General features: G+C 58.1%; 1 protein-coding gene across 1 annotated transcript in view; it reads right to left on the minus strand.

Annotated features, from left to right (window-relative positions):
• Nucleotides 1-4,354: 4,354 nt before the first annotated feature.
• Nucleotides 4,355-16,908, minus strand: part of ZC3H7B (zinc finger CCCH-type containing 7B) — a 53,742-nt gene continuing 41,188 nt past the window's right edge. The window contains exons 14-23 of the mRNA XM_061206404.1: nt 16,696-16,901; nt 15,575-15,675; nt 14,405-14,586; nt 12,205-12,290; nt 8,730-8,863; nt 8,515-8,620; nt 8,267-8,375; nt 7,902-8,035; nt 7,604-7,767; nt 4,355-7,243 (exon numbers count right to left, since the gene is read on the minus strand). Coding sequence (XP_061062387.1) covers nt 6,997-7,243; nt 7,604-7,767; nt 7,902-8,035; nt 8,267-8,375; nt 8,515-8,620; nt 8,730-8,863; nt 12,205-12,290; nt 14,405-14,586; nt 15,575-15,675; nt 16,696-16,901 — 1,469 coding nt within the window. The 3' untranslated portion in view covers nt 4,355-6,996. The remainder of the gene's footprint in view (nt 7,244-7,603; nt 7,768-7,901; nt 8,036-8,266; nt 8,376-8,514; nt 8,621-8,729; nt 8,864-12,204; nt 12,291-14,404; nt 14,587-15,574; nt 15,676-16,695; nt 16,902-16,908) is intronic.

Below are 16,908 nucleotides of genomic sequence, written 5' to 3' on the forward strand. Positions count from 1 at the left end.
GAGAACTGTGAGCTGGCTCCCCGCCCACAGTGAGCATGCACTACACACTCCGGCCCACTGGGCAGAGGAGCCCTGGAGGCTGGGCCCCGCGGAGAGCAGGGCCTGCCGAGGAAACCAGCCTGGGCTGGGCCCCGAGACCCCGGCAGCAGGCAGCTCAGCACAAGGCTGTACTGTGTTGGCACGCACAGGCACATGAGTGGGCGTCACGCACCTACCTGTGGGCTTGTGCGTCTCGAGGGGTTGTTGGCATGTTTTGATGCTGGTCCATATGCTATGAATGCACACGTGCCCTCCCAGGCATACGGTGTGCATGTGGCATGCATAATTGGGGCTTTACACCATCGGCAGAGCCTGAAGCCTGCTCTTCTAAGGGGAGTGACAAACCTGCAGCCTGGGGTTCCTTTGGTCTTTGGGGATGGGGAGAAGGGGCAGGTGCCTAGCGGACAGGTGCTGGAGGGCAGGCAGAGCAGGCACCACTGAAGGGGGGCAGCTCTGTCAACCGGGCTCAGGCTCGTCCTGGACGATGTCCTGCTTCCCAGCCTGTGTCCCAGCCTGGGGAACTTGGCGGCAATTGGCTGTTTGCTGTAGTCAAACTACAGCTCCCTGGCCCTCTCACCAGGACACTGGCCTCTGAGGTCCGCAGGCCACTTACTTGAACGTGTGGTTGAAGCCAAAGTTCTGTATGTCGCCCTCCACAAAGACCAACACCTGCCTTGGCCGGCTGGGGCTGGGGGTGGGCTGGGGGAGGGGGCATTGGCTCCACCTCTCCACGCACTGATGTGGCATCTAGAACAAGCTGCGCTGCTCTTCTGGGTCTCAGTTCCAAAACCACTGAATGTTGTGACCTCCAAGGTTCCTTTCAGCTCTGGTTCTGTCTCTGACGCTCCAGGTTGGATGCAGTAAGCATTTGGTTCCCTACACCATAGCTGATTTCTATGTAGTCTTTCCCTGCTTTCTAAAATTCCATTTTGCACGAACAGCAAATACTACAGGACGCCTTCTAGCCTCTCCTCTTCCCAACAGCCCCAGCTTATCCTCCAATTACCCTCTTTTCCACCCTAATAGTCCTCCCCAAACCATGTTCTTTTCCCAAATTAATTAAAAATTAATTTCAAGTTTTGAATACAAAAAACAGTATATGGCTCAAAGCTCAAAACTTTTGATAAAGGTATACTTTTTATTTATTTTTGGCTGCATTGGGTTTTTTTTCTGTTGCTGCTTGCAGGCTTTCTCTAGTTGCAGCGAGTGGGGGCTACTCTTCATTGTGGTGCATGGGCTTCTCATTGCGGTGGCTTCTCTTGTTGCGGAGCACAGGCTCTAGGCGCGGGGGCTTCAGTAGTTGCGGCACGAGGGCTCAGTAGCTGTGGTTCGCGGGCTCTAGCGCGCAGGCTCTAGCGCACAGGCTCAGTAGTTGTGGCACACGGGCTTAGTTGCTCCGCGGCATGTGGGATCTTCCCGGACCAGGGCTCGAACCCCTGTCCCCTGCATTGGCAGGCGGATTCCTAACCACTGCGCCACCAGGGAAGTCCCTGATAAAGGTATACTTTAGAAATGTCATTTCTATCCGTGTCCCTCCTCCCCGTTCCCCTTCCTCATAACAGATTTAATTTCTTACTTATCCTTCCAGTGCCCTTTGCCTCTGTGAAACCGGGGGCGCTGGCAGTGGGGGACGGCGAAGGGTGCAGAGGACCTGGCGTGCAGGCTGTCTTAAGTTGACCTGTGGCTCGCAGGCTGGGGCTGAGGCTGGGCCGGTGCATTAACCATTCCTTGGCCCCAAAACACTTTTGCGTTCGAGACTGGCTTACCCCAAAGGTGGAGTGGGCAGGCGCCCACAGAGCATGATTTCAGAGGCAACAGGAGGTCCCCAACGTGTCTCAAATAACACCCACCTGCCGCATGACATTTCATTCTCGGAGATTTGTTCCTGTCAGACCCCTTCCAATGTATGAATGTACGAAGGCTCTAAGACTGTGACTGATAGCTCACTGCATACCTGGCACCAGCCTCGACCTTGTAAGGAATTCAAAGCTAAAAAACAGACCTGGCCAGGCAAGTCCCTCGCCTTAGGGAATTTTCATGCCACTGAAAGTCAGTCCTCGTGGCACCCTCCACTCTGCAGCCAGGGTGTCCAGCTGGCAGCATCACCTATGGTTCACACAGGGGCCGCAACAGCAGGATGCTGGGTCAAGTGGCTGGGGAAGGCAGAGAGAGGGTGAGGGGCGGCCACAAACAAGCCTGGAGACATCCGGAGGGTCCCGCATGGCAGGCATGTTGGGATTGCCTGTACTCCTTGGGTTTCCTGCCTCAGAGGTCTAATGTCTGCTGTAGATGGCTCCCCTGGTGGGGGCTATATGCGGATGCAGTTTCCGGCAGAGGCCTCTGGGGCTTTCTCTAGAGAGATGCAGAGCTGCCCCCATCTCCACCTCTGCCTGTCACCCCACCTGTCAGAAGCAGCTTCCTCGGAGGCAGGGAGGAGGAGCTGCGGCACCACGGGAGTGGTGGTGCTCATGGCAGCCCCTAATCACGGTACCAAAGACCAGAAACGGGCCTACATTCAATAACTGCGGGCTGCTCAAGCCAACCTGGCACCTTGATGAATGAAGCCATCGACCGTAAATATCTAGGATACATCGGGGTGTGGAGATGCACGTGTGAAATACACTTGAGAGAAAAGGAAAGGTGCAGAACAGTAAGTACATGTCGATTACAATGATCCAGCAATCTTTTTAAGGCTCAAATCCAGGTTCACCTCCTCCAGGAAGCCCTCCCCAGCTCCCCAGCTTGGATGAGCTGCCTTCCGTGGCACCTGGCATCTCCCACCACTGTGCCTGTCACATCATCCTACACCCTTCCATGCAGAGCCATCTCCCCTGGCAGACTGGATTCAAGGAAGGCTGCGTTTTGTCTGTAATCTTGTATCTCTAGGATCTGAGATGGGGCAAGTGCTCAGTTAGTGCTTACCAACCTGAGCTAAAAGAGAACCAGAAGAGAATTTAGGGGAATTTATGAGAATTTAAGAATTTAGTCCACTAGGTTCACTGAAGTACTGCTTATCTTTTTCTTTGATTTTCTAAGTTTAAGGGAGGTCCTGATGCAGGTTTACAATCTCTTCAGCCTGACGATGGGTCTGCATTTTCTTCTGGGAGCTGGGCCTTGCCATGCCCCTCTGGTTTTTCACAGTGCAGCCAGGGTTGCTGAGAACCCTGGAATGTCAGCGCTGAAGGGACCTTGCCGATCATCCAGTTCCCAGTGGTTCTTGATCTTTTTTTGTCTCCTTTCTGAGGGTCCTTGGAACCTTCACTGAACCTCTGTGGGCCAAGATGTGGACATCAAATGTACAGGTTGCTATGGAGACAGACCTGCTGCATCCATCATGCCTGGCGCGCAGAAGGTGCTCAATCAAGTCGGCTGCTCCTGTTACTCATCTGGTCATTTATCAAGTATTTGAGCCCCTACTGCGTAGCCGGCCCAAATGATTCCCTTGTCCTGAGAGAATTCACAGGCCTTGGACCTCTGTTCCTGGGGTCACTGCATACTGTAGTTTGAAGTTGTCTGGCGAGAGCTTACTCTTAAAGGTGTGCAGCCCCTCCCATCAGGACCCCCTCCATCACTGTAACCACACACAATCCAAGAGATTTGAAAAGGTGCCTCCAGGGACTTCCCTGGTGGTCCAGTGGTTAAGACTCTGGGCTTCCACAACAGGGGGCGCGGGTTCGATCCTTCGTTAGGGAACTAAGATCCCGCATGTCATGCGGCCAAAAAAAAAAAAAAAGTGTCTCTAGCAGATACAAGTGTCCCTGATTGAAAATCCCTGATCTAATATGCTCTCTTTTAAGGAGGAGGAAGCTGGGCCCATGTGACTTGGATCTCCCTCAGGCCCAGAGGAGTCCAGGTTGCAGTTGGGACCACATTCCAAAGCATGTCATAGCCCCCTACCTTTCTGGAAAAGCCATACCCAGAAAGGGCACAGAGACAGCCCTCTGGAACCCAGGACAGTGCACATAGTAAAAGCAGGGAAGTGTGGGTACAGGTGGAAAGCCCCACACAGAAGGCCATGAGCCCCCTGACCACCGGGGCCACCTGTGCAGAGCACAGCTTGTCCCTGCCAGTGAGGCACTGCGTGAGCCGGGGCCAGCTGGGCTGCCCTGTTTACACAAGGACACAGACCTTCTGCCCCTCACCCCTCCGAATGTCTGCCTTGGGGCATGCCCTGCGCCAGCCAGCGCTGCCCCATGAGTAAAGAGAGGCCCAGGTCCCCGGGCACAAGTGCCAGGAAGCGGGGAACAGGAGCAACACCTCAGGGACAGAGGTCAAAGTGCACACGTTTATTTTCTAGAACAAAGGCTAAAAGAAGCAAGTTTCTTTCATTTTATTTTAAGAAGGACAAAAATTGTTATTAAAACATCTACATTATTATCAAGATACTAGACCTTATGAATATTTAATATTAAAGTGTGGTATTCTTAAATTTTTTAATACACAGACATTTTTAAAGGACCATTAAATTTATCACTGCCCAGCTGAGAAACGCAGCATCCCTCTTTGCCCCATCCCAAAGGGACACTCACATCAAGGGTGCCTGTCCCCCCTTCACCATGTTTGCCGTGATGTCTTGTCCCTGCCTGCCGGCGGGGGGCACAGGCCCAATCCAACTCTCTGAGCCTCTCAGAGTCACAACTGAAATAATCACACTCATCATTCAAAGTGTACTGTGCCACACCTCCACCTCCTACTCCCCGCCTGCCCCTCGCTTTCTTCCAACCCTGCGGGGATCCAGCTCTGGCCAAGCCAGGGAGCACCACATCCCAAGGCCCCTGCAGGGATAACAGGATGGAGAAGAAAAATCTGGATTCTAATCCTATTCTTTTGGGTGGGAGACAAACACCAATCCTCTTCTTTCCCCGAGCACTCGTGCTCTCTCCCCACTAGGCTGGGGTGGTCTGGACGCCATCAGGCGGAGCTGGGCCCAGGCAGGGGCCGCTTCTGCCCCTGCTGCCCAAATCACCTCTGACCCCTCGCTCCAGTCCCTCAGTCCTTGCAAATGGCATGATGACCCTGAAAGTCCCTCTTCATTATGCCAGGATGGCTGCATTTTCCAGCCAAATTCTTTATCTTTAGCCCTCATTAGAAGTGATTCCTTGGATACCACACACATATGTAATATTATATAGAGCGATATATTTAATACCTGTGTATATATGCATCACGGGGGCGACATATATACACACTAAAAACAAGGCTGGTGACGACAGACTGCAACAGCACGGATCAGGGAAAACAAGTGTCATCAACATTCACGGCCACAGGCCCCACCTTGGGTCTCTCCTCCCCTCCAGCCACGCCACCAGCACCCAAACTCCACAGTGCTGGCCTGCTGGGGGAAGGGGCAGGGAGAGGAAAGGATGCATGCCACAATTATCAGGAAAAGGCTGGGCAGTGGCAGCGAGAACAGGGTTCCCTGCGGCCCAGGGTGCCCGCCATCATCTCAACGCACACTCGAAATGCTTGTTTGAGGGGAAATAAAGGGTATTCCATTCTCTCTGTCTCACCCTCCCACCAACTCCAGCCTCGGTCCCCGGCTCCTTCCGGGGGGCCCCACCCCTTGTGCCAATGGTGTGGGGCGTTCTGGAATGTCTAGGGAACCAGGGGAGGCTGGGTCTGCCCACAAGGGGTGGAATGGAGAGGAGGGGGTGCACGCAGACACGTCAGATGAGAGGGATGGGAGAGGGCTTGGGGGGGGCAGGGGTTGGGGGTCAACTGGGGTCCCAGGCAGCTGGCAGGGTCGGGATCAGGGAGAGGCTGGGATGGATGGTCCTAATTGTATGTCTGGGTCTAGGGGAGAAAGGGAAAGGACTCTTCTGAGTCCCCAAGAAAGAGGGGCTGTGTCCAATCCTGGAGTAGCCCATGGTGCCCACGGTCAAGTCTCCCTTCTCTCCATGTCCCCTGACCGCCCACCCTCCCAATCCCCCCCAGTTCCTTGTGCAGAACCTGAGCCCACGGGTGCCCTGCCAGGTACCACCTCTCCTGGAGCAGCCATGGGGAAGTGACCTTTGCTGCTACACTCCTTACGACCATCCTCAGAGGGGACTGTCCCCCTACAGGGCGCTGACACGACCAACCCCTGGGCGGTGCTGCCGGAATCCCAGCTGATTCAGAGACTGTCACATCCCTGCCAAGAGCCTGGAGGCTCCAGCTGATAACTGGCCGAGTCTTGTGACCACAGTTTGCATTCCAGCTCTACCGTGCTGTGGGTGGAGATGCCAGGCAGAGCACTCCTTCTTTCTAGGCCTGTTTTTCTATCTGCAAAATGGGGGTCTGGGCTGGGTCATCTCTGAAGCCTCTGACGACCTACAATCTACATTCAGCGGCCCACAAAGGAGAGGGGCTGGGCTGGTGGCCTCACCAGACAGCCACGCTCCTTGGTCAGGCTCCAGAGATCATGTAGCCCAGCCCCTCCCACTCTTCCAACCAGAGGGGAAACTGAGGCCCCAGAGGGTAAGTGACTTGTACAGTATCCCCAGTCCATCCTGGGGCTGCATTTTAAAGCTGGGTGGGGCCTCCTGCCCTCTGTTCTATCCTGATCTGCCCCCAGGGGAGGTGGGGGGGGTGAGGGTGGGACAGGGGGAAGGACCCTTCTGCTGCAGATTCAAGTGGGGACCCCAGGCTCCCCAGCCCTGAGCGTTGGGCCCCCTTTAGGAGTAGACGGAAGTTAAAGCTGTAGGCTGAAGCTGGAGGGGTCAACCAGGCCCCTCCCTCCACAACCAGGAGAGCCGGGGTGGGGGAGGGGAGGACCTGCCCAGGGCTTCAGCCGGATGAGGACCCTGGGACCGAGTGGGGCTGCAGCTCGTGCACCTGGGTATGCACTGGGGCAGTGGGGGCAGAGAGGATGGCCGGGGGCCCCAGCCCCGGCCCTGGCCTGCCCCGGCCCTCCCGTCAGGCGCTCCGTGCCCACCCCTGCCCCCGATCCTAGGACTTCACCCACGGCCAGGAGCTGGCCTACTCCCCAGTGACGGTGGCAGCAGCAGGGGCTTCTGGGGCGGCACCAGTGGCATTCCCGTCCTCTTGCAGCAGGAAGTTGTATTTGCCAAAGTCGTCATCCCGTGGGCACAGAAGCATGTCCTTGCGGGCCTTGGCCAGCTTCTGCTTCAGCACCTCTCGCCGGTCCAGCCACTCGTTGAGCTCCTCCTGCCCGTGAGCGCAGCGGCACTTGTCCCCGTCCGGGCAGGCCTTGCCCTTCTGGAGCCTGTGGGCGGCAGGAGGCTCACTGCCTGAGCCCTGTGCCCTTTCCTCCACGGGCTGCCGGACCTGGGGCCGGCCACTCTGCCTCCCCCGACAAGCCTCTCCCCATGCAGCATCAGCCCTGGGGAAAGCGGGCATGGCCTGGCCTTCGCGAGGATCTGACACAGGGCTGCAGAGGACGGGTCCCCACCTCCAACGCCACCCCGCCCCGCTCCTGGGTCCTCACACCCAGGAGCAGCTGTCTTTCTGGACATCCCCACCCCACCTTATGCCACCTCCAGGCCAAGTGGAGCCAGAGCTGGCCGTGGCCTCCACCTTTTCAGGCCACCCCGCAGCCCGCCCGGCCCTGCCCTCCCGGGGGCACCTTTCGCAGAGCCGGAACTCGCCCATGGGGAAGCGGTAGGCCCAGCCGCTAGCGTCGCTGTCAGACGTGAAGACCTTCTCCTTGTGCTTGTCCGACTGGATGTGCTGCTGCCACTGCTTCTTGCTGTTGCTGTTCTTGCCGCAGAGCCAGCAGTGGTAACCCATCTGGGGACACAGCCACCATGGGCGCCCGCTCCTCACACCCCTGCTGGGACCACTTCCCCCAGGGAGGCTGAGCCCCTCCGCACAGCCCCTCCGGGCCAGGCTCGGACCAGGGTCCGCAGGGGATGGGGTGTTACCATGATGTCGGCGTAGTCCGTGGGCATCTGGATCTGCTTCTCCCCCTCCCGAGAACTGATGGGCGTCCCTTCCCCCGGCTTCCCTGGGTTGTGCTTCTTCAGCCACATGTCATAGGTCTGCTGCATGTCCAGGACTGGTGGGCAATAGGGGATGGAGGGCCTGGTGAGAGGGGATTCTCCCTCTACTCTGTCCCACGACCCCTACGGGACCCCTGCTGCTGGGCTGCCCGGTCAACTGGAGACCCAGAGAGGGCTCAGCCCGGTGCAGCCGGAGTGGGGCCCGGGCGGCCACGCGAGGTTCAGCAGGTGCACTTGGGCCTGCCGACGAGGGGGGGTGCCCGGGTCAGCCCCGCCTGCCCACTCACTCTTGTTCTCCTTCATGAACGTCCACATGTCCCTCTCCTCCGGGCTGTGCGCGAAGGAGCAGTTCCCCACGTACTGGCATTTGCGGCCGTTCTGCGCATGGATGCAGAGCTGCAGGGCAGGCATGGCGAGACCCTGCTGAGTCCCGCTGGACTGTGTCACTGCCCCGCCAGCGGGCAAGCCCTCCTGGGGCCCCACGGCCCCATACGCGAGGTCCCACTGCCACCCTGCACCCCACCCTGGCGCTCACATCGTATTGCTGTGGGAAGTTGCGAATGGACGGCAGTGGCCTCACCGACACCCACTTCCTCTTGGCCTTGGACATCACCAGGAGGACCCGCCGCTCCTTGGTCCAGCTGCAGGATAGAGCAGGCTGTGTGACCTCCACAGAGAGCCCGGCTTCCTCGCCTGCGGTGCTTAGGTGGTCCCCACCCTGCCCGTGCCCCCGCCCGGCACCCGGCTCACCAGTGCCGGGCCTTGGCGCTGCAGTACTTGAGGTCCTTGTCAGGCTCTACCACCTGCCCGTTCCTCCAGCACTGGCCACACACAAACTTCATCTGCAGGTCAAAGGTGCTAGGCCCATGGGTCCGCGGGGCACCCTGCGGAGGAGAAGGGCTGCTGAAGCCGCAGGCACCAGGCTGAGGCCCCGGGGTCTGATATACAGGTGGCCTCCAGGAGCATTAGGGCCACCTGGAGCCTTGTGGGCTGGTCCATTACCACTTGGTAGTGGGAAGTGACCCCCTAACTCCAGGCCCATGGCCTCTCAGGGTGGGAGCCAGGCCTTGGACTCCTGATGGAGTGCTCTCTGCCTTAACTGGCTATTCCCCACGGGCCTGCTTGGTGGAGCTGCTGGCGTGTCCCTGGGCACAGCATTCGACCTCACATCTCCCTGCTTTTGCACATGCGGTTCCCTCTGCCTGGAATGCCCTTCTCCATTCGTCATCAGGCTTGTTCTGAAAACTTTCAAAACCCAGCTCAAGCACCACCTCCTTCAGGAAGCTTTCCCTGAAGCTCTCCTAAGTGGCAGCTGCCCATCCTATGGGCTCCCATAGTACCTGAATTACCTCATGTTAACTGACTCATCTAGTTATGAGGGCCAGGCCTGGTGGAGAGCAGGGCCTAGAAGGTGGGATGCACCTGCAGAGGGTGGGGATGGAGGAGGCTGCCTCAGGTGGTGTGACAGACTTCTGGGCAGCCCTGGACTCTCAAAGACCCCACCATGTTCATTCCCCGTCCTCTGCCTCAGCCCTTCCTTTGCAGGTAGGAGGGCCTGCTCTTCTGCACCCCTGCCTGGGAAAGGGTGGGGGGGTGAGAGGCAGAAGAAGTGCCCACCCAGCCTTGTCTCCTGCCACCTGCAACCCCCTCGCCCAGCTGTACTGGCCACCCTGCTGTCCCTCCTGTTAGCTAGAGCCTCCCTCAGATGTGGAGTCATCCCTCTGCTCTTCCTCCTCTGACACAGGAGTACCCTGTGTCCTCGGCACTGCCTAGCCCAGGGCCTCCCCTGAGCAGCAGGGGGCTCTCACTTTGTTGGGTGCTGATTGACCCCTGGCTGGGAAACTTGCAGCCTGGCTCGGCCCCAGGATAATACACATCCCGACAACAAAGTAAAATCCTGCCTCTGTAACTGGGACACGGTCTGGCTAAAGCAGACAGGAGGTTTATCCGTGTCACTATCGATTTCTAGATGTTCCACTGATTCTCACAGAAGCGTGAGAAGGCCCATTTCACGGGTTAGGTAAGTGGGGTCCGGGGGGGTGCTGTGGCTTAGCCACTGCTCTAGGGAATAGCCATGCCGGTCCACTGAGCTTCCTTTTCACAACTGCACAGACTCGACAGCCCTGGGGGGTAGGGGTCATTCCCATTTGACTCAGCAGAAGCAGAGGCTCAGAGAGGTTACTAACCCCGCCACGGGTAAGTGGCCCGAGGATAGGGACCTGGTGAGAGGCAGGGGATCATGCTTTTCTGTAGGATGGCACAGCTGCACCATGGGCACCAGGCACGAGCGGCTTCTACCCTGGCATCCTGTCCTTGGCCTCACACTGCCACTGGCCCCACCCTCTGATGGCAAGCAAGCAAGATGCCTCATGCCCGGGCCACAGCCAGGTCCGGCACAGAAGCCCCATTCCTGAGCCAGGCCCGAGAGTGGCATCTTGGGTGGGCAGGATGCAGGGGGGTCAGGGGGATAGGAGGTGGTGAAGACTCAGTGTTCTCTCTCTAGCAGATGACGCTGCAGGTCCAGCCTGAGCCCCGCACTGCTTCCCAGCCAGGCTCCTGGCCAGGAGCAAAAATAAACCATGTGGCGGTTGGCGAAGAGGACTGAACAGGAGAGGGGCAGAGGACAGGGGCAACTAGGAAGAGGGGAGAGGAAGAAAAAGGACCAGGAACGAGGGGGTGGGGAGACAGAGGGAAGGCCAAGGGGGCCGGGCAGCCCTGTCAGCCAGCCTGGCCCAGGCCTACCCCACTGGCCGGCCTGCGCCGCGCCCTGGCTCACTGCCACGCCCAGGCAGGCCTCAGGAGGGGCCAGAGGCCCAGGCTTCTCCCAAGGTGACCAGTGCGTGGGCCCGGCATGGCGAGGGAGTCATCCCTCGTGTGTGGATGGCGAGGCCTCACCTCACGTTCACTGTCTCCTGGGCCCTGAGACCACCCTTCCATTCCCACTGTCACCTAAAGTTACAATGATCCCTACCTCCTGGGGCGGGTGTGAGGCTCAGGGGCGACGGGGGCCCCGGGCAGAGCAGGGACTCGGCTAGCTGTAGCCAGCTCCCGTGAGCCTCACACCCGCCCCAGGAGGTGGCAGGCAGGACTATGATACCCATTGTATATGAGGAGCCCTAGGGTGATGGGGATAGTGCAGGTGGGGAGGGAGCTGAGCGAGCTCTAGACAAGCTGTCAGAGAACCCGGGACCCACTCCGCTCCGTGCGCCCCGGGCAGGTCTCTAGCGTGTTCTGAGCCTCAGTCTCCCTGCCTGCAAACGCTACTGCGCCCCAGCTCACGTCCTCAGGACCAGGGTGAGGATCCAGAGGGGTGGGAGGTGATACAAGCAGTGGGGGAAAAGGTTGAGGAATACCAGGACATTTACATGGTCTCAAAGGACCTCCCTGGAAGATATTCATTAATTACAAAGGAGGAAAGTGTAACTTCATAGTAGAGAAAGCTTTACTGTGGAGGCACCTTTAATCAAGTTACCAAGGTATCGCTGGTGAAGGGACAGATGGAGATGATGTGCCTGCCCGATCAGACGATCCCAAAGGGACGGGCCTTTTACAAAACAACTGCCTCTTCAAAAATGCCAATGTCACGAAAGACAAAGAAAGACTGAGGAACTGCTCTAGATTAAAGGCGATTAAAGACACTACCAATGAATGCAGTGTGTTGCTGGGATTTGGGGAGGATTCACAAAATCTGAATAATAGTACACCACAATTTGGATAAGTACACCAATGTGAATTTTGTGATGTTGATAACTGTACTGTGGTTATTATGTAAGAAAGTGTCCTTATATTTACTTACTTATTTATTTATTTTTTGGCCACGTGGCATGTGGGATCTTTGTTCCCCGACCAGGGATCGAACCTGTGCACCCTGCGTTGGAAGTGTGGCGTCTTAACCACTGGACGGTCAGGGAAGTCCTTACTTTTACACTTAAGTATTTAGGGGTAATGGGGCATCATGTCTACAACTTACTCCCTAATGGTTCAGAAAAGTGTTTATTTCTGTAAATAAATGTGTATGTGTATATGTACACACCCATACACACAGGACAAAGTGAGTGTGGAAAGTAGTAAAATGTTAACATCTGGGGAATCCAGAAAAAGGTATACACAAATTCTTCATACTCTTCTTACAATTTTCTGGTAAATAAATTATGTCCAGGTAAAGGGATGGGGGATGGCCCTCGTGGGGGCTGACCTCACCCCCAAGGCCAGCCCGGGCTCTTACCAAGCTGCTGCTGGCCTTCCCTGCGTGCGCCTCCATCTGTTGCCAGTATTTCTTGGATTCCTGGACGATGTCTTCGTGGGTCATGCCTGGCGAGGGGGGAGCAGACACAGCGTCCCTGGAGCTCAGTGAGGAGAAAGGCAGGGGGTCTGCAAGGTGCTGGTGCCACCCCAGGCCCAGGGAGGAGCCCCACTCCCCAGTTAGGCCGCGGAATGACGAGGGGAACAGGGAGACCACTCATCCTGTCTGGGCCTGTTGGTTCATCTGCAGTTGGGAACAGAGGCCTGCTCCAGGCTCGCACAGAGAATAAAATGCAGGACCAAGATGTGGGCTCCGCAGCACGGCAGGGGCCTCTCCGCACCCATGCCAGTGGCCCTGGCCCTCGGCCCAGCTGCTCAGCACCCTCCCTTGGCCTCCGCCTCCCTCAGTGGGGCCTCAAGCCTGACCCCTGCTTGGCAGCCTCTAGCGTGCTGGTTCTTAAGGCTCTGTGCCTGGCCCAGCCCGGCTCCCCAGATCACCGAGGGGCCAGGGCCCTTCACTGCCAGTCGGCAAAGGGCAAATACCCAAACCTTGTGGCCCAGACCCTCCCAATCTGACTGTGGACACTGAGCCCACCTCCGAGGGGCAGCTCACAGCCTCTTCCATGAGGCCCACCCTCCTCCCAACCCCTTATGGCCTTCTAGCCCCTTTTCCAGAGCTGATTTAGTTTTCGACCTGGTCCTATGGTTACTGCTCCCCCATGGCCACCCGCCATCAGGGGCTTACTCTGGGCCAGGCATGTGCTTACATCCATCTTCTTGCTGATAGATGTACCTCTAGCCCAGGGCTCTCCCATGACCTTGCAGACCCCCACACGTGGCTACTGCCTGCTCAACCTCTCCACTTGAAGTCCAACAGGCAGCTCAGACTCCCCACGTCCCACACGAGCCCTGATGTGATCCCCCCAACCTGCTCCTCCTGCAGCCTCCCCCTCTCAGGACACGGCAACCCCACTGGGGTCGACCTGATGCCGTCCTTCGTCTCATACTTCCTACCTGGTCCATCAGCTCCTGTTGGCTCCACCATCAAAACACACCCAGAATCTCATCACTTCTACCACTTCCACCTGCTGCCACCCTGGCTTGAGCCACACCCTCCCAGGTCTCCCTCCATCTGCCCTTGGCCCCTCAGTTCCCCACGCAGCAGCCAGAGCAACTTCTTAAAAACACTCATCAGGTCATACAACTCCACCTACTCAACCCCCTACCCCCAAACCCTGCACATCGTATTTAGAACAATCCCAACTATTTCTATTTACCATCTAGAGGTTTTTTCACGCTCGGGTCCCTGCCAACCTCTTAGGCCTCATCTCTGACACGCCCCCCCACCCCCACCCCAGTGCTAAGCTGCTCTGCCCTCACAGACATCCTTCCTTCTGTACCAAGCTTACTCCTGCCTCAGGGCCTCCAGCCTTGCTGTTCCCTCTGCCTGGAATGCTCTCCCTGCCCTTCCTTGCTCAAATGTCACCTCCTCTGAGAGGCCTTCCCAGACTATCTTATCCCAAATGCCCCCACCCCGAGTCCCTCTCCACGCTATTGCTTGCTTTACTTTCCTCACAGAACTGACGCACATCTGAAATTCTATCACCCTATTTCATCAGCTCGAAGAAGACAATGATTGTTAGACGCGCCATTATTTTGTGTCCCACACACACAACAACAGTGCTGCTAAGCAGACGATGACAGGCGGTGGGGGACAGTGTGCACCCCGGAGCACATGGACGTAGGGCCTATTACCTCCCCGTCAGACTGTCTGCCTTGCCCTCGCGTACACACACCAGGGCCCCGACTCGTTCTTGCTCAAGCCCCTGACAGCGCAGGTGCTCAAGGGGTCCCATTTGGTGAGCGAGAAAGCGAGCGGCTTTCCACCTCCTCATCCCTGAGGCCGAGCTGACATCACCCCCTCACAGAGGACCAGTGGAGGCTTAGTGAGGGGCCGCTGATGACCAGACCCCCCAGGTGGCCCGCGGGGCTCTGCCTCCCTGCCCTTCTCCCCGCATGTCCCCCTGGCAGTGCCACACAGGGAGAAACCCAGGGTCTTGTGGGCCTGCAAGCTCCCTGATGCAGAGCCTGCGCGTCCTGTGACGTCCAGGAAGCACTGGCTCCTCTGCAGCCCCACAGCCTGGCACCGCCCTCCTCTGAACTGTGCAGCCCCTCACCCTCACCTGAGTACTGCTGCAGCAGCCAGACTTTGAGCTCTATGAAGCTGTGGGCGAAGTGGCAGCTGTCCTCCCGCAGGCAGCCGTAGCGCACCTCGTGGCGGCACACGTCGAACTGGAAGTGCTCCTGGAACTGGCGGACCTTGGAGTACTTGAGGGAGGTGGAGCGGACGATGTGCACCAGGCACCTGGCGGGCGGGATGGGGGGCGCACGATGCAGTCCGCATCCCGCCCATTCCCGGTCGGGGCCCCCTCCCCAGGTCAGTGCCGTTCACCCAAGGGAGGGGCTCCTCCCTGGGTGCCTCCCGCCTACTAACTGCTGGCACAGGAGGGAAGAGGTGGGGGTCCTACGCTCAGGCAGTTCTGGTTTGGGCCTCAGCTGTGTGCCCCTCTCCTGGCCTCGACCTGGGGACAGCTCAAAGACGCAGCTGCCAGCAAGAGGAGGGCACCAGACCCCACCTGCTGCGAGGCTGGGAGAAGGGGGCATCTCTCTCAGGTTCCCCAGCTCGATGCTCCAGAGCTGGTCCTGCACCCGGAGGAGTAATAATCGAGTATCTCCTCTGGGCTGGGAATTTTAATTACCTTCATAGCAACCCTAGGAGACTGGGATCATCATTCACTTTACAGATGAGGAAACCAAGGGTCACAGTGGCCAGAGGACATAAAACAGACCATTGTCCAAGCTGGGATTTGGACCCAACTCTGTCTGACCCCAGGGCCTGGGCTCCATCAGCCATGCTGGGGCACAGCCAAGAGGAGTCAGAGGGAGCGCAGGTGGGTGCCGGAGCCCACCCAGCCCCTCCCACTCCCTGTCCGACGCCCATGTCAGGACAGTGGAGGGTGCTGTATGGGAGTCAGGGATGTGGCCCCCACCTGCCGGCTGAGTAAGCTGCTTCCAAGCCTCAGCTTTCTCATCTGTTCATCAGAGACACTCCTCCCCACGGGACTGCCGAGATCATTAAAATACCCAAGAGAATGCTTGAAATATAGAAGATGCTCAATAAATGTGGTTCTGTCCTTTCCAGGTGGATGCTGGATCTGAGTCCCAAATCCTCCCCCCTGCCTTGACATCCTAGGCTCACCCTCTGCTCCCCAGGCATCCAAGCTGCCCCAGGGGGACTCTCCACCCGCCCCACCCCAGGCCTGGCCATGGGTCCGGCTGTGGGTCCAACTCACTTGTTGTTATAGAAGCTATGCTTGGCAGCCAGGTTGGAGCAGACAGACGGAGAGTCCTTGGTGCCTTTGCTGATGATCCGGGGTTTACTGTCAAAGCAGATCTGCCCAGGGAGGGGGTGGGCTGGGATCCAGCATGCCCACCCCGGAGGGGCAGACTAGGTCCCTGCAAGCCCTGCCCTGAGTCAGGGGAGTGAGGAAGGGAATCCCAGGGTCTGTGGCCCCCACCTCTCTGATCCTACCACTCCAAACACCTGGGGCAGGGGTTACTCCATATCTCTGAGCCTCAGTTTCCTCAACTGTAACCTGGGGAAAACCACACCTGCTCTGTCCCACAGCTTCACTGTGAAGCTGGAAAAGGATCTAATAGAACTGCAGGTCCTTTGTAAAGTATATGCAGCCACCAGGCTGTGGGCTGTGATCCCCTGAAGGGAGAGGGCAGCCCACCTGCTCTAAGAGTCAGAGGGAACGGCTGGCTGTGTGATGGATGGGGGCTGGCCGAGCAGCACCGAACCCTGACAGCAACCTGGACCCAGCACCCTCACTTCACGGAGATGGACCCGACACCGTCCCTGCCCTCATCATACTACGCCTTGGGGGGGAGGCAGGGGGCCAGCAGCGTCTTCCGTGACAGCTTTGGGGAGGAAAGGAACAGCTTGGTGGAGCTGCTGGGATCAGAGCTGAGCCTCAGAGGGTCCACGACGCAGAAACACAGGGAGGGCACCCCAGGGAGAGGGCACAGCCTGGACACAGGCAGGGAAGTGGGCAGGAAGGTGCAGCGGGCATTGAAGCCAGCACAGCTGGACGAGGAGGCATGGGGGGCGGATCGGGATGAGTTCCTAGAGCACCTGAGTCTGGCCTACGATGGCAGGAAGCAAAGAGCACATGTGGTTACTTCTCTTTCTGGCCTCAGTTTCCAGCTCCGAAAAATGAGGGGACTGGATAGGATCTGGGCTCTAGCGCGATGGGAGCGTATGGGTCTAACTTTCTGAAACTCCCAGGACCTGTGGATTCTAAGGTCAGGCCTCCAAAACCCACGGGTCCCAGGGCCGACAGTCCACAGTGGAGCCCGCGGGAGCCCCTCCCCAGCCCCGTCTGGGAATCGACCGTGGAGGGGCCGGTACCTCACAGAGGAAAGTGAAGATGCCCTGGTGCTCCTTGAGGAGCTTGGCGATGGTGAGGCTGCCGCGCTTGACGCCCCCCAGCGGGTCGAAGAGCAGGTCGCGGTTGAGGGTGCCCTTCCGCTCCTCCGTCCACACGTCGATCTCCTCCTGATGGTAGGCGAAGGTGCAGTTATCCCCGTACTTACAGTCCTGCTTGTTAATCATGTCTGCAAA

The sequence above is a fragment of the Eubalaena glacialis genome, chromosome 11, assembly GCF_028564815.1.
Source record: "Eubalaena glacialis isolate mEubGla1 chromosome 11, mEubGla1.1.hap2.+ XY, whole genome shotgun sequence".
Taxonomy (NCBI): Eukaryota; Metazoa; Chordata; class Mammalia; order Artiodactyla; family Balaenidae; genus Eubalaena; species Eubalaena glacialis.